General features: G+C 37.5%; 1 protein-coding gene across 1 annotated transcript in view; it reads left to right on the forward strand.

Moving 5' to 3' along the window:
• CHGB (chromogranin B) overlaps positions 1 to 23754 on the forward strand; it is a 404164-nt gene that overhangs the window by 202848 nt on the left and 177562 nt on the right. Inside the window, exon 4 of the mRNA XM_044056428.1 lies at positions 611 to 4137. Within this exon, the coding sequence (XP_043912363.1) occupies positions 611 to 4137 (3527 nt within the window). The remainder of the gene's footprint in view (positions 1 to 610; positions 4138 to 23754) is intronic.

Here is a 23754-nt window from a genome sequence, read left to right on the forward strand (position 1 = left end):
TGTGTTAAAATAATGTATAGCAAATACAATAAGCCATCAAATGCTACCAATATCCAGCTTACCTGAAAGCCTAAAAGTCTTACTTTCTCCCACTGAAAAAAAAAGTATATATTTTTTTGTTACAGTAATCCAAACGGGCTGAATTCAACCAATTTGCATACTGTTAGGGTTAGGTTATGGATAGGAACACACACACACACACACTCACACACACACACACACACACACACACACACACACACACACACACACACACACACACACACTCACACACACACACACACACACACACACACACACACACACACACACACACACACACACACACACACACACACACACACACACACACACTCACACACACACACACACACACACACACACACACACACACACACACACACACACACACATACACATGTGTATGTGTGTGTATGTGTGCGTATACTGTGAAATATAAAATCAGAATCAAATACATAAGAATAAAAGGTAGCATATAACAACAGAATTGTAATGTATGATATGAAATGTGCATGTCCTGACAATAAAAATAATAAAAGATAATCTTTACAGTAAAATAATTTATCTTTGTGAATTTCCTCCATTCTAGGTGGAAACCATGACATGCCAAAGAGTGATCATGGAGGTGTAACAAAATACGAAGATGTTCTTTTGGGGGAACCCAAAGGCGAAAAGAGACAATGGTATTTACTTAATCAGCAAGATGGAAATGATGAAAGCCACCATGAAGAGGAGGTAAAAAGAGAGCACATTGGAGAAGCAGAACATGATCGAAATCATGAAGAAAGTAGGGACCCCAGCACTGAGGAAGAAAAACTTCATATTAGTAGTAATAAGGAACATTCTTCTGAAACAGACAAGTATCATAAGGAGGAGAAAAAGAGCAACGAGGGTGATGAAAAACGAGAACAAAATGACCTTGATAAGAAGGAAAGCATGGAAGTCCTAGAGGGAAGAAAGCACTACTTTACAGACATGGGGTATGGAAATTATGAACCTGGCAGTAAAAAGGCACATTATAAACAAGGAGGCATGAAGGAACGTTCTGAAGAAGATGATGACGACACACAATTTGGGTATCAGTTACACAATGAAGATGAGAGGAACTTCTTTGACAGTGACAGCAGGGATATGACTAATGGCTGGAAGGGGAATAGTTATAAACATAAAGACTCAGAAGAAAGTAATGAAGATACTAGAGAAAAACGGCGCTATGGAGCAAAGAGTCATCACTGGAAATACAGACGGAATGAGCCTTCAGAAGAGAAGAGAAATCAATATGGACACTCATATCATATATCAGAACAATCCAGTGAAGAAGAAAACTCACACAGAATAGATAGGAAAAGTAATCAAGAACAGACTGAAAATACCAAATACTATGAAAGACCAAGAAAATATCATGACTTTCACAGATCTGAAGGATCAGAAGAGACTGGGCATTACAGTGACGGGAAAGAAAATGGATACCCTTATGAAGCAAAAAAGTACTATAGTGAAGAAGAAGATGATGAAGAGGAAAACATGGGACACCACAGTGAAATAAAAAGACATCAAAGTGCTGAAATGGAAGAGAAGGAGGGGATGGAGGAAGAAAATAGACATCACAATGAAGTAAAAAGACATCACATTGAAATACATGAAGCTGAACAGAAAGGGCATCATGCTGAAGACGAAAGGCCACACAGTGATGAACAAGATAATGAGGAGAGGAGACAAAAGCTATACGTCAAAAGTAGCGAGGATGAAGAAAACAGACATCACAGTGAAGAAAAGAAACATAATAGAGAAGAAACTGAGGAAGAAGAAAAGATACATCTTACTGAAGACAAAAGACACCATGACATAGAAAACAGGCACCATGATGAAAATGGTAAAGAAGAAGAAAATGAGTATTATAGCCCAACAAAGAGACACTATGGTGAAGAGAGTGAGGAAGAAGAAGAAGAAGAAAAACATCACAATGAAGACAGACGGCATTATAATGAAGATGAAAAACACCGTAGTGAAGAAAAAAGGCACAGTAGGGAAAGAAGTGAGGAAGAGGAAAAGAAGTATCCTGATGAAGAAAAGAAATACCTGAGTGAGGATAATGAAGAGCTAGAAAGTAATGATCACAGTGAAGAGAGAGAAGAAGAAGAAGAAAAGAAACACAGCCATGAAGAAAAGAGGTACACAAGTGAAGAGAGTAAGTATGGTACTGAAGATGCTGTGGAGAAAGAAAACACATACCATCATGACAACAAAAGACATTACAATGATAAAGACACATACCATAATAAAAACAGATACCTCAGTACAGTAAACAAGGGAGACCAAAACAAAGGAAATGCACACCGTCATGAAGACAAGAGACATCATTCTGAAGAAAGTGAAGAGGATTTCAAAAGACATAACTCTGAAAAAACACTGCATAGTACAGAGGAGGAAGAAAGCATGCATCACAGTGGAGAAAAAAGACAGCATGGTGAAGACAGCAGACATAGTGAAGAAAGTGAAGAGGAAGAAGAGCATCACCATAATGAAGAAAAGAGGCATCGCAATGGGTATAAGAGGCACCATAGTGAAAAAAGTGAGGAGGATGTGGAGGAGGAAAAGAGACACCTTAGTGAAGAATTGAGATGGCATAATGAAGACAAGCGGCACCATAGTGAAGAAAGCCATGAGAAAGAACATCAACATGATAAGTTAAAGAAGAACCACCATAGTGAGGAAAGTGAAGAGGAAAACAATATATATCATAGTGTAGACAAGAGACACCATGGGAAGGATAAAATATACTATCATGAAGAAAAGAGACGTCATAGTGAAGACATGGATGAGGAAAGAAGACACCACAATGAAGACAGTGAGGAGGAAGAAGAAAAAAGGCATAATAATGAAGAGAAGAAACATCATCATAAAGAAAAGAGACACAGTAGTGAAGATAGTGAGGAAGAAGAAGAAGAAATGAGGCACCACAGTGAAGAAAGTGAGGAGGAAGTAAAAAGACATCATAATGTGGAAAAGAAACATCATCATAAAGAAAAGAGCCACAGCAATGAAGAGAGTGAGGAAGAAGAAAGGAGACACCACAGTGAAGAAAAAAGACACTATGGTGAAGATGTAGAGGGTGAGGAGGAAGAAAGGAGGCACCACAATGGAGTAAAATATCATCCCAGTGAAGAGTCTGAAGAAGTAGAAAAAAGACATCATAGTGAAAGCCGACATCTTAGTGAAAATAATGAGGAAAGACAGAAAAGGTATAGTAAAGCAGAGATGCTTGAAAATGAAGAGCCAAATGATAGAAAGAGCAGGCCATATACTGAAATAAAAAAGCATTCCAATCAGGAAAGTAAGGAGGAAGTCGAACAGAAAAGTAAGCACTATACTATTGGAGAAAGCCATTACAAAAGTGAGGAAAAAAGGCACCATAACAAAGGTGACAGAATAAAGGGATACAGTGAGGAAAGTGACGAGGAAAGGAAGAAAATTACCAGCCGAGAGAAAAACAGTGAAGAAAATGAGAGTAAGGAAGAAAAACAATATAATGATGAGGAGAAAAGACACCCACATTACAATCAGCAAAAAGAAGAGGACAGATGGCACAAAGATGAAGAAAAGAGACATCGTAGTGAAGAAAGTGAAGAAAAACAGCATTACCATGGGTACAAAAGATACACTAGTGAAGAAGACAATGCTCCGGTTGATGAAGATGAAAGAAATGTAGCTAGTCAGTACAATCCATACTACAAACATCTATGGTGGAAAAGGCACCCATATGATAAAAAAGAAAGTAGTATGCAAGCAGAAAATCCAGAAAATGAAGATGTCAACAGGTACATAAGAGAAAATAATTTTCTGCCAGAATATGTAGAGTACGACTGGTGGGACAAAAGACATAGTACGGATGACGTGAACTATCGATACGGAGAGAAAAGAAATCATCTAACTAGCCATGCTCTTCCAAAAAAAAGACAATATGGAAGGATGGATGAGCTGGCTCAGTTATTAAACTATAAGAAGAAAGCAGCAGAATTCCCATACCTGTATGACACTAATGAAGAAGGGAGAAAATGGTACGAGACAGATGGTGAAAAGAGAAATACTGAACGGAGGCCACTGACAAAAGAGGAGGTATGTTAGCACCCCCCCCCCCAAATTAATAAGTTAGCTGAATGATAACAATACATAGTCTGAAGACTCAAGGCTAAACAAATGGCAAAATATAACTAACTCTAAAAGAGAAGCATGATTTTAAAGAGCACACGTCCTTCTTTGGTCCTCACTTTAATAAATTTGACTTGCATTTCTTTTCTGTAAATCTTGCCCTTATATTTTGTTATGCATAGAAAAAAAGAATTCTGCTTATCTACATCTGGCATTCTTACTGTCTGCTTCATCATAAACAATTGCTTTGAAGTTGATTATTATAGCATAAATAAATTACTTGGAGACTAGTCCTTAAGCTAGTTGAAATAAAAACTGAAATATGTACAAATGTTACATTTCTGAAAGTCCTACGATTGCAGTGTAGATCATTTATAAGTGTTAACTAGGTTGGTAGGTTGGTACAACAGAATTGTGTTTGGTTCTCTGATTCAGTTCACTACCGTGGAACCTTCTGTACAGTACATTTATGTCCTTCCTGTGTCTGTGTGTTTTACCAGCATCTCTGTGCCCTCTGAAAAACATGCTGACAGGTGCATTTGAGAACTTTTAAATTGCCATGAAGTACATGTGTGAGTATGTCCTACAATGGAGTGGTGTCCAGTCCAGGACTGACTCTGCCTTATATTCACTGGGTTCCAGAAAAGGCTGTGGCTCTCCAGTACCCCAAAAAGAAAAAAATGTGTTACCTTAAATAGTTTCTCAAAAGTGCAACTGTTGTATTAAGTATGTTAACTTACAGCTCTGGAATAAAAGCATTAGGCTAAAAAATTCCAAGTTTGAGCTAAGAAGCATTTATAAAGTAATCTACCTATTGTTTTGTTAGGTCTGTAGATGTCAAGTAGTATTTGGTCAGCACTACAAAGAGACCAAAAAGGTTTGTATAGGGACAGGAAAGTGGACAGAGAGGGACATTTTAGTATACTTTAATTCATTTAATTGTTCTACCTGAGGGCTAAGAGTTTTATTTATTTATTTATTTTTGGGTGCACTTTATGCACCCTATACATCATATGCCACAGCACACTGCAGTGTCCCTGTCCATCACCAAGTCTACCAATCCCTCCTTCTACTCCCAGATTTATCTCTAATTGGGTTGGGACCAAAACAGTACATAAGGGCATCCTGGGGTCACACCCAACAAGTTTCATTTGTTTTTTTTTTCTTTTTTTTAGCCTAATGCTTTTATTCCATAAACTGCCCTGTAATGTCCAACCTCTGCAGTGACTCATTCAATAGCCACCACCATCCCCTTGGACAAAGCCCTCCTCCGGGTCCCAATCTCCACTGGAGATTAACATGAGGGATGCCCAGACCTAAGCATCTCCCCTGAGGAATGGAAACTCCCATCCCTCGCTTGGGCTGTACTCAGTGCTTTATCCTTCTAGGCCAAAAGATTATTTTGATGTGGTATATATACCCCCTAATATAACTGATATAGTAAAAAAACTGAAATCCATTTTGTAAACAAATGCTTACCAGTGGCTTTGTGCATCATTGTCTCCTATTACCCAACTGCCTATTTGTTCCACTTGGGCACTTGAGTTAGATGTAGGAGCCATCATGCAGACAGCAACTGGAATTTTTATATTTCAGTCCTAACCCCAACCTATGGGGGCTAATGTAAGCATGCAGAGACACACACACACACACACACACACACACACACACACACACACACACACACACACACACACACACACACACACACACACAGATGAGGGCTACTGTCACCAATTTGGGATTACCAAGCCCATGTCCCAGGTTCCAGAGTTCCAGCCCAAAACGTGCCTCAAAACCTTGCATCTGTGGTAAAGTGGTTGGCTGCCCAGAAGCCATCTTACTCCCTACCAGGATGGATGAGCAAGAAATGGCTGCTCACTCCCACCAGGCTATTCCAGTGTCTGAGCCACTATTCAAGCTTTTGTCATGTGAGTCACAATCAGAGCTTTCTCCCTCTGTGCCACAGCCATTCTTTTTTCTGGGATGGTCATACTGAGTTACCAGCAAGTCATTCTAAAAGATTCCTAGGACAAGGGATGTGGATTTGTCAAACTGTAAGAAGGTTATAAGCCCACTAATTATTAAAGCCTCAGCTTTAATAATTGGCTTAAATTCTGGTGTCATTCAAAGGGGATCCAATGTCTGTCTGCCTGGGATGACATGCTGGACAAGCCACCACAGCCCTTCAAGAAGCGGCGCACCTGTCACCTCTGGCTTCCTTTGGTCCTAAGGCTCTTGGCCCATAATAGTGCCTTTTAGGCAAGGCAAAAAGGCTTTTCTACCAAAAACACCCACAAAAAACCAAAAAAAAAAAAAAAGGGTAAACTCTGCTGCTCAATGCCTCAAGTCCAATCTCAAAGATGCGAAGATGCACGCATCCTCAGCCTTCAATGGAGGTCTGTCTCGTGGTGCTGTGACACCTGGAAACTCTGTTCGCTCCCCCGGCACCCACCCAAGCACCCAAGGTATCACATATCCGGCCTATCCCAACTGACAACACAACAACAAGAAAGGGGGGGGGGGGGGTCCATTTATAGGACACCCACACCACACCTGGTGGTTGGCATGGCAACGATGTATCGGGAGTGCACCAGGGTGCAATTAAGACTGAATTTGACTGCCGTGCAATTTGTAGTAGCATACAGGCCACCCTCTCTCAAACTCAGGAACATTTTCCCTCCTGAAAAAAAGGGGATAAATGTATCTCCAAACACCATCATACTAGGTGACTTCAACTACCCTAATATAGACTGGGGAACACTACCAAGCCCAAACACTCTTTCCAAAAGACCCCTGGAGTTCATTCACTCAAATGCCATGGAACAACTAGTCACCATCCCCACAAGACGATCATTGCTCATGATCTCATCATCACTTACTCATCACCCAAAAAATGACATCAATATATGTACCCCCTCACCTGAGACGATCACTCATAAACCATCCCATTGGAAGCCGCCTCATCCACCCTAAAAAAAAGAAAAAAAAAACTACAAAAAAAAACTCAAAAATTTCTTCAAAAACTGATAGTGGTAAACTTATCTCCTCCCCAAGGCCAGGTAGCCATACCAAACCGCTGAATCACTCGCAAAATGCCCATAACAGCACAATACCAGCACCAACAGGACCTCAGCCACTCCCAAAACTAAACAACAAAACTCTACCAAGAAGTACTAAGTCTGGCAGCCGGCCCAGTCTGACAGCCTCAAACAAGGAAAAGAACAACAAGGAGGAAAACAAATCAAGATAGAGAAAAAAAAACATCCCCTGAGCATATCTTTGATCATTATCAGTAAATCATAAAAACTCCTTAGAAAAATTTTGAGAGAAAAAAAGACAATCATACTATAAAAGACATCTAAAGACAATCATTTAGCCTCAAAGAACTAGGAGTGCTCAGAAGTAGAGTCAAAATGATGTGAAAATTACTGAACCTACACACATTTGAGGATTACTATGAACCAGGTTCAGCCAAACTTCTGAAAAACTCCTCCAAACTAGTGCAACCCCAAGCATTCAGCCCCCCAATATCTCCCAAACATCTCCAACAAACCCTCAAGAAGGCAAAAAACAGCTAAGGCAAAACTAAGGCAAAAATGTGGCGCCATGTGCTTCATGAACTGTACTGCTTCAAAGCATCAACGAGGAACAGCTGTTTAATCTAGCACAACACTCAGATAAGCCTCTCACCTCGGCGACGCACTGTGGTCCCATCTTCATGTACTGACCTCCCATCACCCTGGAACTTACCGCCTCCAGCCCCTGGAAAAATTACCAATTAAAGCCAAAAGCCATTGACAAATAAATGAACAGATCATAACAAAGGACTGAAATGGAAAAGACAGACATAGTCACCCAGTTTGGTTTTGATCCAACCCAGTTTGGCTTTGTCAGGCAGTCTGCCTCTTAAACTTGGTTGAACTTTTCGAGACAGCATCACCAAGGCCATTGGAGGGGGAAGCACTCCATACCCTACCTAAGGATGGCTCAGGTAAAGCTTCCCCACTCCCCCCTCAGGTCAATCGAAAAACTCATCAGCTTGAATGTACAAACCCATACATCACAAGACTGGTGCAAACTGGCTGCCCGACAGAACCCACAGGGTCAGAGGCACGAAGTCAGCAAAGCCTGTCACTCAGTCTGTCACAAGTGGTGTCCCACAGGTGGAGTCCTTGAGTCCCTCTTGTTTGAATCTCAAGTTTCTGAAGTACAAGAAGAACAAGCTTGTTATGAACTGCAGTTCCTTGCAGACTGTTCTACAACCTATTCCTATACCAGAACACACATCTAAGGAAATCACAGAGAAGGATAACTGGTGCACGAGCCATAAAAACCAGTTAAATGGCCTGAAGTTAATCATGGTTATTCGAAGCTACCACAATTCTAAGGTAAAAGATAGGTGACAATCCACTACCACTGACAACCAAGTCACATGATAAAAGTCATCAGTGATAGTAGTGGACGCCCTTTTGATCATCATTCCGCTGACACATGAAGGATTAACTAAGTCGTCTTCACCTTCATCGCCTAATCTGACCATCAGATGAAGGGAGGTCATCGATCCCACTACTCATCTCCCCGGTACCCTGCACTCATACAATGCCCGCCGACTGAAAGCTGACCAGACCTGCTCGAATGTATCTGACCAGACACCTGATGCAGCTTGAAGATAAAGGGTCTCACTCACCAAAAGGATAAAGGCACCAAAAATATGTCTTAGCCCGACTGAAAGAACTCCTTGTTCAGAGATGACATACCGCCTGCTTCATAAGGCCATGTGTGAGGATCACCATGATGAATAGTGCCATGATCATGCTTTCCTGCATCTCAGAACCCTAAACACGGAGATTCTAAGAGATGACACGGAACGGGAGAGACTTGAATTGAGGACAGACACATCACCCAGAGCATCCAGGGACTTCTTCACATCATCCAGTACAGACAAGAGGAAACCTCGAGGGCTCAGTTCATGAGGAGGCAGACATCATGGATGGGTTTCAGAGATGGCTTGGCAGAATGGATGAGATCGTGAGATATATGACAGATATTACTATGTCAACTAGGGATAGTTAAAGGCACAGAAAATTATAGGCATAGTTTTTCATACTAAAGGGCTAGGCTTATAAATGACTGAACCTATAAATCTAGCAAAAAGTTCACATCACACTTGACTACTCATAGGAGCTCATAAATTATTATACCGGTACACATTTTTGGAATGCACTGGGTCAACCTCCTCAAAGAATGAGCAAGCAGAACATGCCAGATAAGTGTATTTTTGAAGGGGTAACCCCAAACACTCATACTCATCCCCCCAAAATGTTATTTTCATTCCATGGCTGCTGCACCTTCGAGGAAGAGTGATCACTAACAGGCAATGTACTCCCTATCATGCTCTTTTCCAGAGAAGTACTAATCTTAATCATCTTAGAATTTGCAAATAAGTAAGTGTATAAATCTTACTCTGTGAAGAAGTGAGCAGCATAATTCTGAGCAAATGCAAGCCAGCATCTTCAAGCATATCTGGAATGAGCTTGAAAGACTGAACAAGGGAAAGGAAGCCAAATTATAGCATTATGTAACTAAAGAAAAAAATCATATATAATGAAGAAAAAATCAGATGGGCTCTTAATAAGAAGTAAATGTATCTTTTTACACCGAGATGTTTTATGGTTTCTTAAATATTATCTTGCTTCTCTTCTTTTTCATGATATATATGTCTGCATCCTCTGGACACCTGTCACAGTATATCTAATACAAGCAGCATGCCACTTTAGTTGCTGCTATCTTGATTATCTTTTTCCCTTAAGCACTTCCAGAGAAGTTCATAATACTGTCAATGATAACCTTTTAGTAAGTGACTGGTTGCATTTTCTTGCCTCATCCTTCCTGTTCTGGGGTTCTTGACGTTGTTTCAACACTCAGCTATACTCAGAGAGAGGAAAAAAACAGAAGGTAAGCAACTTTAAGCAAGAGACGTTATTGCACTGTTATATGACTGTATGGCTAGCCTACTCTTTTAGACCAATACACAACCCCTCTCTGGAGGGATCTTGTATTGGCCTGAAAGGGTAGGCTATCCTTAATTACACAGTGCTGTTTGCATAACTATGCAGTGCTTTTATACAAAAATGCTTAACCACTTTTGTATTAGGTTCATACATTAGTACTAGGCTAACTGCCCTTGTGAGCCATTTTAAGCCTAACCAATTATGCCTTGTGAGGCTCAAACCCTGCACCTTGTGTTTGCAAAGCAAACACCTTATCCATTAGGCCACCACAATTTAGAACTTAAAATGTTTGCTGCATTAAAAAATATTTGCATATAATTACTGCTTTATGGCTTACATACTATAACATATCTAGAACAGTCTAGTGCAAAGTTTGCCAATACAAGTTTATCTTTACGGAAACTGTTCAACACTGCATAGAAAACTGGTATTTCTGCAGTATATAAACTGCATGAGAACTGTATGAAAACATTCTAACAGGGACAGATTCTAGATTTAAGCAATAACCGATGAGTGAATGTGGGTATAAGAGGATTTGCCTACGGTTGCCATGGTTTTGGCCTCATGATTAAACAACACCAACTGTGGGTAAATCCTAATATACACGCACCTGTGAGCTGGTTATTGTTCTTTCGTGTTTGTTAATGTACTGCACACTTGTATGGGACTTATGTTCCCACACTTGCACAGTACATCAGTGCTGCTCAATAGACGCAACAGAGAAAAAAGAATCTCTGTTGTTTTTTTTTTTTGTTTGTTTTTTTTACTATATAATCTGGACAGTACAGAGGTCTGAGAGTCTGCTGAGACAATGCTGAAATACAAGAAAAATCAGGTATGTTTCTGTTTCTTTAGCTTTGCAGAATGCACCTGATTTTTCATATATTTGGTCTGCCCCCTATACATATTTCTCAATCTCTTAGCTCAAGAAACCTGGACAAAGCCTTAAATAATGGGAGACAAAGGCCCCAAAATTGGGACATATTGTAAATGTTGCTCTTATAAACTTAGAAATCTGCTAGAATAAGATTTGTGTTATAGTGCATTGTCTGAATGATATGAAGGACAGATTATAATTGTTGCTGTTATAAACTTAGAAAGCTGCTAGAATAACAGGATTTGTGTTAGTGTGCATTGTCTGAAATATATGAGGCCTGAAACTTAAATGCATGTATTTAGTGACTTCACTCCTCAGTGATTTGTCAGAAAACCACAAATTTTATTAGAAACAGACCAAAAATATGAGGCAAAAATCTGAACAGTTGAGAATTATGCCTCCATAGCATATTTCAATAGAAAAAAGTCTTGACGTTCAATGGTACTTTAGTGCCAAGATTTTTTTTTATTGGCATATGCTTGACTTACAATGGGCACGCTGGTGGAGCTGTCCAATCAGTGTGCACATTTTTAATAACAACAACAACCCATCATTGTATAATCTGTGATGGATGATGATCTTGAAACCCTTCAGAGGGACCTCATTTCTACTACCTGAACCCATGATTTCATCCTTTTAGTCACCACCTGAAGCTCCTGACCATAGCTGAAGATGAGGTCATCAACTCCACAGTACATTGGGAGCATCGTGCTATGATGCAGCGCTCAATCAACTACCGCAGTCTAGCAGAAGGCCTACATTACTGCTATTTTTGCACCCTTCCACTGGTCAACCTCTTAATTGTCTCTCTAAACTCATTAGGGAAATGACCTCAAGACAGTTAAACTACTCAGTGTGAGCTAACATTTCCCCCTCCTCTCCCTATCCTGCAGACAACAATCAGATCTTTTTTTTTTCCAGGGAAGCAGATGCACATCTGGCGCTTGTTGAAGTTTGTTGCTTCCAAAGGGTTTCTCCTTTTATGTAAAAGTTGAAACCATTAAATAGTACAATAAAAGACGTAGCCTTATTCTAATTTTTGGTAAACTAAAGACAAAAGGTGACATCTCCTGGTTGGTGTTGGACGAAATGCAGTACTTGTTGGAATTTAAGTATTTTGAAGTAGAATGTAGTTGGGAGATGGACCATAGTGACCACAATGTTCCTTGTCCAGCAAGTAGAGATGCCAAGAAAGTATTAGGGTTGAATGTTGTGGATGATACAAATTGCTTGGAATCCATACAGATTCAAAGCTGGAATATGATTTGATAGTTTGACATATGTATGAAACATATGGAGTGGTTTCAGTGAATGAAGTGGAGTTCCTATATGACAAGCACATAGTCATTCAGCTTTTTATACAATAAAAATACAAAATTTACATTAAGGCTATAAAGCAAATTAAATAAATTCAGCAGCAATAGACAGGGATGGAGTATATGACAAATCAAAAGCTGAGAATGTATTATATTTTTAAAGGTTTGTAGGTTCATAGGTATGTACTAGGCTAACAACCATTTAGGGGCTTTTTAAGCCTAACCATGCATCCCAAACATGAAGAAGGGACAGATCTGATGAAACATATGAAACTCATAATGGTGAGTGGACTGAACTCACAAAAGCTTAATGGGGAACAGCGTGTGTGAGATGCTTCCTATTTCCAGACTAGGAAGTCAAATATGGGAAACCCTATTTGACTGACTATCGATAGTATTTTGGTATACTACAAAATACAGCAGGTCTGTGGAAGCTGTGGCAACCAGAGAGAGAAAATTATCAGTTGCTGGGAGACCAGTATTTGTAGAACATAACTACTCATAAATGACACTCAAATCTGACACTACACTCAAACCTCAGCTGTGATTCGTAGAAATAAGAAAAACAAAATCAAAAGCAAAATTTCACTTTCTATTACTTTGAAATTGCTCTGGAATGGCAAAATGACTGCTGATTGTCTGGATGAAGCAATTCAGAAAATAAAATAATTAGGACATTGAGACAAACAAACAGACATTGCTATCACTGGAGAAACAGTGGATGAATGGGAAAAATATAGGATTTAAGTGAAAAATGTTTGTTTATATGGGCAGTTCTATGGAAAAGATGGTTGCATAGACTGGGAATTTTTGTGTGATGGAATGAAATGGTGGTTATGTTTATTGAAACAAAACAGATATGAAAGGATAAAGCTGATAAATGTACTGGGTCAGAAACTGTTTCCAAAACTACTGGTGAGTCTTTGCAAGTATGACGCATATTACCAAATATTGTAAATATAGCAGTAATCCCTATGTCAGATAGCAAACTCTAGTATTTTCTTGCTAATCATAATTTAAGTGGCATTGGAGAATTAATAGTTTTTATAAGGGCATATATTTTGTATATAATTTTTGTCCTATCTAAGACAGCTGAATACTGCAACATATGATGAGGGTTAAACATATGAAAATGCAAGTCACGAGTTTCATTTAGAACACAGTAAAATATTAACCATTTCAATAAGTATTAATCATTGTAAGTAGTAATAACTTGGGCTAAATATACAACGGTGGAATTTCCAACACATTTTAGTTTTACTTGTATTTCTGGTGCAAGACAAATGCGTTTAGTAGGCGATAGCATTTAGGCAGGTTTTAAATTGATTTAAAAATAAACTCCTTCACGGTTAACCATTTGTACCACAGATCTTTAAAATACATGTTTCTTAAGATTTCTATTATCAAGTGAAATTCTGAACAAATGATAGGCTCATACACTAATTTAATATCTGACTTTAAGGGAGAGTAGATCTTTCTTCATTACTAAGTCATATTTTTCCTTGTGATACAGAATGAAGCTTAATGATATGAAAACATTAAACTAGTAAGTGCAAGTTAAGTGATATACTGATAAAAAACTGTATAAAAACAGATACCTGGGCTGCAATTAGACCAGAATGAATCATCTCTAATGTAATAAAAGGTACAGAATGAAAGTTTAAACACATGCAGAAGGATAGAGAGATGAGAAAAATATAAGTATGAAAAATATAAAAATACATTTCAGCTTCAACTAGAATATGGTAAAATCTTAACCTTTCAAGAAGAATATTCTAGCATGGTTAGCTTAGTCTGTGCCTTGCAAAGTATAATACTGTGTACAGCTATCATGTACAACGTAGGCACAGTGCTGTGTACCATTTGCAGCAAAACTTAATTTAGAGAGATTTAAGGGAATTTATTATCAGCACCTCAGATTGCACTATGTATCATGTTAGTGTGACTAGCTGTTATCCTCTATCTAGTGTCATGCTGCACTCACATACACAAGGAACTGCACTTGTAAGTGCATACAGATTTGTGTACTAAGGATATTACACTGCACAAAACATGCACTGTCCCTACAGAGCAGCCAGTGCGTCACCTTATTACAATGTTATATCGATATATAATGCATAGCAGCTGAGCAACCTTGACCTTTCTATGTTCTCTTTTTCTTATTGGTGGGCACACAGTTCAAGAGGATGGATATCTTGCTTTATACAAAAATAATTTACAGTTATTGTACAAACAGCAAGCACACATAAGGTTTGGAAGCAGTGGAAACAAAGTAACATGGTACCTTGGGGACTAGGTGACACCTCCAGTGAATGATGTGGATAGAACTGAAGATTGTGTCTATGCCTGTCACAGGAGAGTCACTGCAGGAGGGACAGAGAACATAAAGGACCATGAAGGTACAGGCACACAGACTGCAGACAGAAAGAGGAGTGTTCTCAAATACAGATGAAGCTAGATGGCTTTTGATGACATATTGATTGGAGAATATGATGGCAGCAGATTCTTGATGACTGAAAACAATTTCTTTGATCACCATTTACACACACATATTGCTGAATGCTGCCTTCAGCAACTGACAAATTCTTACTTCCAGAACATCATTTTGACTAAAGATATGATTGCTATATATTGCTGTACATACCTATATATACTGTTTAGAACAGACAGTTCTGCCAGAAAGTAGGAGGAAACAGGGGGACCTAAAAAAATTCAAACAGGCATGGGGAAAACATAAAGATTCAACTCACATATTACCAAGAGGTCAGAAATTAACTATAAATCTTCAAGATGTGAGGAACAAATTCCAGCAACTAAGATTATCCTCATCCACTTTCCTTCTTGGTTAGGTTTAGTACATCTTCACTTTCTTGAATTTAATTCAGATCATTGAATTATTTGTGATTTTCCTTTGTGTGTTTGTGAGAGTGTGTGTGAGTGTGTGTATGTGTATGTGCACATATGTGTGTGTGTGTGTGTGTGTGTGTGTGTGTGTGTGTGTGTGTGTGTGTGTGTGTGTGTGTGTGTGTGTGCATGTATATGAGTATCTGTGTGTGTGTGTGTGTGTGTGTGTGTGTGTGTGTGTGTGTGTGTGTGTATGTGCACGTATATGAGTAGGTGTGTGTGTGTGTGTGTGTGTGTGTGTGTGTGTGTGTGTGTGTGTGTGTGTGTGTGTGTGTGTGTATGTAAGTGACATCAGCCCACCTTACTCCTGACTGCTCCTCCTATTTTTCATCCTTCTCTGCTCATGCATTCTCATACATCGAGAATCCAGATTACTGAATATCTGTGTATTATCTAAGCAAAGCTTTCCTTCTATTCCAGTTCCTCTGTAAACTACATATAAATCTGTTGGAGGAAATGTCCCATCTTCAATCCTTGAGACCAGTTACCTTCAGTGATATTGAAGTAAATGTTTTACTACAAGTCTTTATTATATCTCCTTTCTCATTGCCGTACCCATTTTGTTATCAGTAGATAACTTTTAGCTACCTCCATTTTAGTGTGATACATGGAACTATGCAGGTTTAACCTGATTATGTCCATTGGGTCTAGCTTGCTCTCTTGTTATCAGTGAAACCTATCTGATTTAACTGTAAATACCTCAGCATTAGGAAACGCTGCTGCCCAGAGCTGGATCCAGCACCAGGTGACGAAGGAAGTCGCCATGGGCCCACTGGCTGGGACAAGGCCCCCGATGGCTGGGAGGGGGGACTGTCACATTTACTTTTTTAATTAGCAAAAAAAAAAAAAAAAAAATCACTTGTGCTTTTTAAAGGGTGTTGTTTAAAACTACACTTTGTGTCCGGCCTCATATACCTGTTGTGAATGCATCAACGTCGCACAGACCTGTTCCTTTCCACATTCCGTGCACACAATTTAAATACAAAAACATGTTTCTCAAGCTGCTTCTGCAGGTGTGTGTGTGCTGCAGTCCACATGAACACAGTAAAGCACAGACAGACAAATAATGTAAGCAGGTGTGTGTGTGTATGTGTGTGTGTGTGTGTGTGTGTGTGTGTGTGTGTGTGTGTGTGTGTGTGTGTCTGTGTGTGTGTGTGTGTGTTGCATTGCATTGGACTCCCATGTAATACTAGCTATACATAGCTACATTACAACTAAATTACTGCTGACAGTTATAATATACAGGCTTACTGTATCTGAATTAAATTAGCCTTTTTCCATGCTTGTAATCTCATTCAAATGTGTGCTGAATCCCAATTGCTGTTTGTTGTACAATGTACAACAAACAGCAATTGGGATTCAGCACACATTTGAATGAGATTACAAGCATGGAAAAAGGCAAATTTAATTCAGATACATTAAGCCTGTATATTATAACTGTCAGCAGTAATTTAGTTGTAATGTAGTTATGTATAGCTAGTATTACATGGGAGTCCAATGCAATGCAACACACACACATGCACACAGACACACACTAATGTTTTCAACTGCCCTATTGTGTGCTTGTCTCTGAATCAGAAGGCAGCCCTTTTCATACATTTCTCCTTGCACCATACATATTATCATGTCTCTGTATCTTACTTGATTCAATATTAAAATGAGTGATATATGTAGACCTGCTGTTAATTTTGTCCCTGCTAAAACTGCTTTAATTGTGGATTCCCATACTAAAGGTGCCACTGATTGCTGTAAAACTAGAATGCTTGTATTTGAGGAGTTTGCAACTATTCTACCGTGCACTAGCATTCAACATATTTTCAATGTTAAGGCTAGCTAGAATGTGCAATATTTTTAATAAGCAGAAACAGACAGAGGGAGAGAGTATAAAGCAAATATGCCAACACCCACTTAGACCAAACAGAGTCCACTTAATATACTTGTAAGCTGAGCCTGAGCCAGATATCCCTAAACAAACTTTTATAAAAGAAAAATATTGTAGGAGAAAGCTGAACCTAGTGACTCATTTTGTCTAATTTCCTTGCAGATACACATATAAATCACATGGAACACTAACATGGGGTTTCAGTAAAGCCTACACAGTGTACACTGTTCTGAGTGAACAGACAACAAGCATAACTCACACCCTCTTCCTCCTAATTTTAGTTTTCCTACTGATTTTTTTTCAGCTTTAAATGCTGAGTTGGATTCATAAAGGTTACTACAAAGTGTAGACTACGTGTACAATTAGGATAATTTTTCTGAGTGACTGGAAAGCACAAACATATGGAAGGGATGTTCTTCACTACAGAATGTGTAAACTTAGTGTACACTTAGTGTAGGTGTTATTGAATCTGACTCTTAAGTCTTTAAATATTTTGTCACTCTATTGTCTACATCACCAACTGCACACTGTAAGAGTGAAATATTGTCATAAGTAGCATGAAAAGTCAAGCAAAACTTTTTTGTTCATCTTCTCACACAATGATCTCACACACACACACACACACACACACACACACACACACACACACACACACACACACACACACACACACACCTACCTTACCTGTCCAGCTGCAGAGATTGGGCATATTGACTGATATTGATGGATTGTAATGACAGAGGTTTGAGTGTCCTTTTATGGCTGAAATGTTCTGAATTGGGCAGTTTTGTCATTTTTGGTTCATGAGTTTTGTTTCATTGTTTACTGGAAAAATGTTCAAAATTACAAATTTGAAGCACACTCTAACAAGAGGTGGTGTATTATACAATGGATATAATTTAATACAATCAGGAAGGTGAATCAATGAGCACGTGCATATTTGCATGATCCTAAAAATGTGTGCAAGAGGCCTATGATTTGAAAACAGCCCAAAGGTAAACTTAATTTGCCACTGACCAGATGCATTTTTTTAATGTGGGTTTCAGTACTGTTTCAATGAATGTGAGTTTCAAGAGCAGAGAAGTTTTAATGCTGTCTGTTTGCATTGCTTTGTTTAGCAAATGTCTATTAGTGTTTGTGGTATGAAATTTGAAATAAAAGTTTTAAATAAAATCCAAATATCTATAAGTATTGTAGAAATAAAGCAGAAAACAGTATGCACACTGAGAGGTTTGAACGGTGTTTATGGTAACTATAGAGAAATAGCCAAGTATTGGGACACTAGAATGGCTGCTGGGGGAGACTGTGTATGTGGGGCCCCTGACCGATTACCTTACCTAGGGCCCCATTTGAACATGATCCAGGTCTGTTGCTGCCTTAGGACTTGTAAAGTTATTTAACAGTTCTTTAACTCAACATTGACACCAAGGGCTTTCCTACTCTTCATGCTGCAGGAATTGATCTGTGAACAACATCTGTTTCCCTTCTTCCATCTTTATAGACTGCAATACATTCTCCCTGCTGCAATCTTCCAGTGTCACCATTATCAAGTTATTAAATTTTCAGTGCACAGGCCACATGACTGTAATTTTCTTCAATACTTTAGGATGTACCCTATGCTCCCATATGCAAGTGTCTCACACACACACACACACACACACACACACACACACACACACACACACACACACACACACACACACACACACACACACACACACACACACACACACACACTTGCCTTGCTGCATAAAACAAACCAGAAGGCACTTCAGAGCTGCTGCTCACCAGAGCATAACATTATATAGTGTTTTTAGTGCCACAAAATCAAAACCATAAATATTTGAATACACCATCAGAAGTGAAGGCAAGCAATTCCCTTGGGATGAAGCAGAAAATGTTCTCGTCAAAAATGAAATACTACATCCTTGTCTACACAATACAGATCAATTAAAATCCATTTGTTTTTAACACCTAGATAGCTCCTGTAATGTCTAGAAAAGTCATTAAGGAGAATAATAACTGTTGTTGGGATGGAGAGCAAACACTTCTCTAGATGGGCATTAAGAACAGAAAGCAAATACTGAGAAACTCTGCAGCAAGAGACCAGGCAAAAAAGTGAACTCATGAAAATGCAAGTCACAGGGAAGGGACTGCCGTTGACTGAATTAGTGTGATTCCAAGTTATATGGAATCAAATAGTATTATAACAAAAGTAATCATGTAAAGCTCAAAATATATCAGTTATGGCATTGCAGATTCAATTATATATTTTTCAATTGACTTAAAAGTTTATGCATTTATGTATATATATATATATATATATATATATATATATATATATATATATATATGTATAGATAGATAGATATAGATATATATGTGTGTGTGTGTGTGTGTGTGTGTGTGTGTGTGTGTGTGTGTGTGTGTGTGTGTGTGTGTGACTGTCTTTTTTCTTATAGAAAATCAAGGCTGGTGATCCTTTAGTTACAGAGCCTGCAGTGAAGCACATATGCTTTAGTTTTCTGTTTTTTTCACAGAATTGTGTTGATGGAGTCAATATATTCAAGCAAGGAAATGTTGGGGAGTAAAGTCCAATACATGGTGGAGAAAGGGTGATCTGCCCAGAAAAACAAAACAAAACTTGTTTTTTTTTTTATCTGAACAAGGCTTCAACAGGTTGTGCTTATCCAGGTGTAACATCATCTGGGCATCCAAGTGAAGCACTAGGCAGGCTTCCACTGGTATTTAATAGCACTGGGTATATAGTAATGCAGCAGAGTATAAACAAAAACACTTTAAAATCTGCCTTTGAATCACTTCCCATATTTGTACAATCCCCAATTATAGCAGTAGCAACTCTAAATGTGGGAATTATTCAGGGAATTACTCCTGATGGACCAGGGTTGCTCTCAAGGGCAAACCTAAACAATCAAATGCATAAGCCAGCAGGCAGTAAATCTTGACTAACTCCCACCCCAGCAAGTATTATAGTGTATCTTGCAAAAGCATTTACATTTTAACTTTACATTTTAGTTTACATTTAAGCAAGTGAAGACATGTACACCAGTATTTGAAAAAACAAAAAAGTACATAAGAAAACAATTTCAGCAGTTGGGAGAAATATTGTTCACTTGCTTCCTTGATTTCTGCAGTAAATCTCTAATAATTTTTTTTTCAACCTCCTGGTTCAGCTGTGCTTTCTCAGCTACTGAATGGCTGAATCATAAAACAGTAACTCCTGGTATGATATAAGTGACATTTGCTCAAAGCACTTGCAGTAACATTATGGAGCAGTACATTAAGTATCTTTGTAGCACAGGATAGTTGGTTGAGCAGCAGTATAGTCAAAATGCAGCTGGTGTAATGATTTTTCGTGTTAGATTATTGTAACAACAAGCAACACTTTAAAGCATTAAATCTTTTATAAGAAGAAACACTTTATTTATAGCTGAAAAATTGTTAGTTCTAGCAGCACTTAATGTTTTTGCAGTATTTATAGCCCATGCCACTGCAGACAGAAAAATAATGTGCAGATATTTCACCCAGGTGAACATTAACAGCTATTTGTTTCTATATATTATTCAGTCATTGTGGTATGTATATATGTGTGTGTACTGTATATGTATGTGTATATACATACATACAAATATATATATATATATATATATATGTGTGTGTGTGTGTGTGTGTGCATGTGTGTGTGTGTGTGTGTGCATACGGGTCTACTTGAAAAGACAGAAATCACACATTACCGAATCTAACATGACCTAGATGATATAGCCAAAACCTCACATAAATGAACACTTGGAACACGGGAATTTTACTGTGGGAAAAGAACCACTTGGCCATCATGATGAATGTTGTCCTTTCCCTATTGTAGTGTGATCTCGGAGTTGGTATATTTAGTTAGGGGAGTATGGAGGGCCCAACCCCCCACTTCCATGGGTTTGATTTGCTTTGGCGCAGCCCCCCACATCGTTTTTTGATGTGATTGACAAGTGGTTAGTTTATTGGAGATCCTTATCAGTGTTCCAAGTGCTCATTTATGTGAGGTTTCTGCTACATCACTTCGGGCGGTAATGTGTGATTTTGATCTTTTCAGGTAGACCCATAGATAGATATATATATATATATATATATATATATATATATATATATATATATACATACACACACACACACACACACACACACACACACACACACTCACACACACACACACACACACACACACACACACACACACATATATATATATATATATATATATATATATATATATATATATATGGGTCTTCTTTACTTACCCGAAAAAAACAACATATCGCCGACATTAACTTCACTGAGACGAATACACCAACAAACCAGAAGACCGACATCTGGAACACTGACATTCTGACTTGGTGATGTGGTTTTTCAGGTAAGTGAAGTACAGCTATATATATATATATATATATATATATATATATATATATATATATATATAGATACATATATATATATATATATATATATATATATACACACAAACACACACACACACACATATATATATATATACATACATACATGTGTGTATGTATGTATGTATATATGATAAAATATACACACACACACACACACACATATATATATATATATATATATATATATATATATGTATATATATATATATATATATATATATATATATATATATTTGAAATGCTGACAAATGATAGCGGAGATCCTGCTACACTGTGGGACTGGGAGATTCCCCTTTCCTGCACTGTAGTGCGATCTCGGAGTGAGAATATTTAAGTATCAGGGGGTGTGGGGGATGCAGGGGTGCTTGCCCCCTGCATAACGCAGTTTTACTGTGTTTACGGGTAGGTAAATGGTGCTATTTCAGGATGTCAGTCTTTCGGAATGTCGATCATATGGTGTCGGCCATATGAAAGTCAGCATTCTGAACAGTCGACATTCTGATATAGACCCATATAAATATATATATATATATATATATATATATATATATATATATATATATATATGTATATATATATATATATATTAAGTAATCCCAGTTAAGCGAAAGTGCATTTAAATGAAAATGCACTCTTGCGAAAATCATTACACCAAAAAAAAAAAAACACATGCACACACAAAAAAAAAAATTCAACAAAAGGGTATATCGAAATGTGGGGCATGTCATTGGTGCCATAAAATCAATATTGCTGACAGTTTTTACTTAAGGGATGTTAAATATTTTGTAAAAAGCAAATATACTTGCAATTCAAAAGCAGTGGTCTATTTAGCTGTATGTAATTCTTGTCCAGTATTTTATATTGAAAAAACTGAGCGTCTCACTCAAAGAGTATATGAACATGAATATGCCATAAAGAAAATTAATTTAAATAATGCTTTGGCTAAACATGTCAGTGAGTTTGTTAGCCATCAATTCCTTTTTATGGCTATAGACCACGTAAGCATAATGGAAAAGGAACCATGAGGGGCATATCTAGAACTCAAAGAACTGAAATGGCAAATTAGAGTCCAAGCTAAGTGGCCAGGGATTAATGAATGCACTTCTATAGCACCTGTATTAAAATTAAAAGCATTACAAAGAAAGAAAATTGTTTAATGGCATGCATTTTAAGTTATTTATGTGCTATGTATAGTTGTTCAGTTTTTTATATCTTCTTACATTTATTTATTTGTGAATATTTACATTTTTTCTTGTTCAAAATCATCTTGATGCAACATTATTTCAGTTCTTACATTTTTTTATATTTTTATATGTAAAAAAGAATTTTATGACATTTTAAACAATTCTAAGGTTTAAAAGTTTTAAATATTTTAAATGCAAATTCAGTATTTTTAAAATGTACATTGCTGCAGTATTTCAAGTTGTTGTGAGCAAATGCACATATTGGGTTGATAATATGCATTTAGATAGATTCAAATGGTATTATTTATGTATACGCTAATTTATGTTAATGAGAGTCCAATGGGAAACAAAGTGGCGATATAAAAGGAAATGATGTATACATTTCAAATGTCTGAGGAAGTTTAACAGAGATTTAAACAAAAGTGCTATCATTGTATGGTTTGTCATTAAAGTATCTATTTTTTACCATTCAAGTTCGTGGTTTTAGCTGAAGAGACGTGGTGCATTGGCATATATTGGTTTCAGTTTGCCATATTATATCATGCTCTATTGAATCAAAAGCTTTATTTATATCAGGCACTATTAATTTTATAAATTTTTGTCCTTTCTTAATATCATCCACTATTTCCCTAATTATCATCAATAACTCTTGTCTTCCTTTTCATTTAACCCCATAAAATGTCTTCTTCCATTATATAATTCAACTTATTTTCTAACCTTTTTTGTATTATTTTCATAAATAGTTTATATTCACTATTATTCAACATTATTGGCCTCCAATTTTTAATCTATTTTTTTTCTCTTTTCTCCCATATAAATCTCATAACACCATTACATATTTCTTCATAACTAATCCCATCATTTAACCATTCATTAAATATATTTATTAAAATTTATTTTATTTTTGCCATTGCATTAAATTCCTAATATGTTAAATA

This window comes from Protopterus annectens, chromosome 1.part2, assembly GCF_019279795.1.
Source record: "Protopterus annectens isolate FY-2018-M chromosome 1.part2, PAN1.0, whole genome shotgun sequence".
NCBI lineage: Eukaryota > Metazoa > Chordata > Ceratodontiformes > Protopteridae > Protopterus > Protopterus annectens.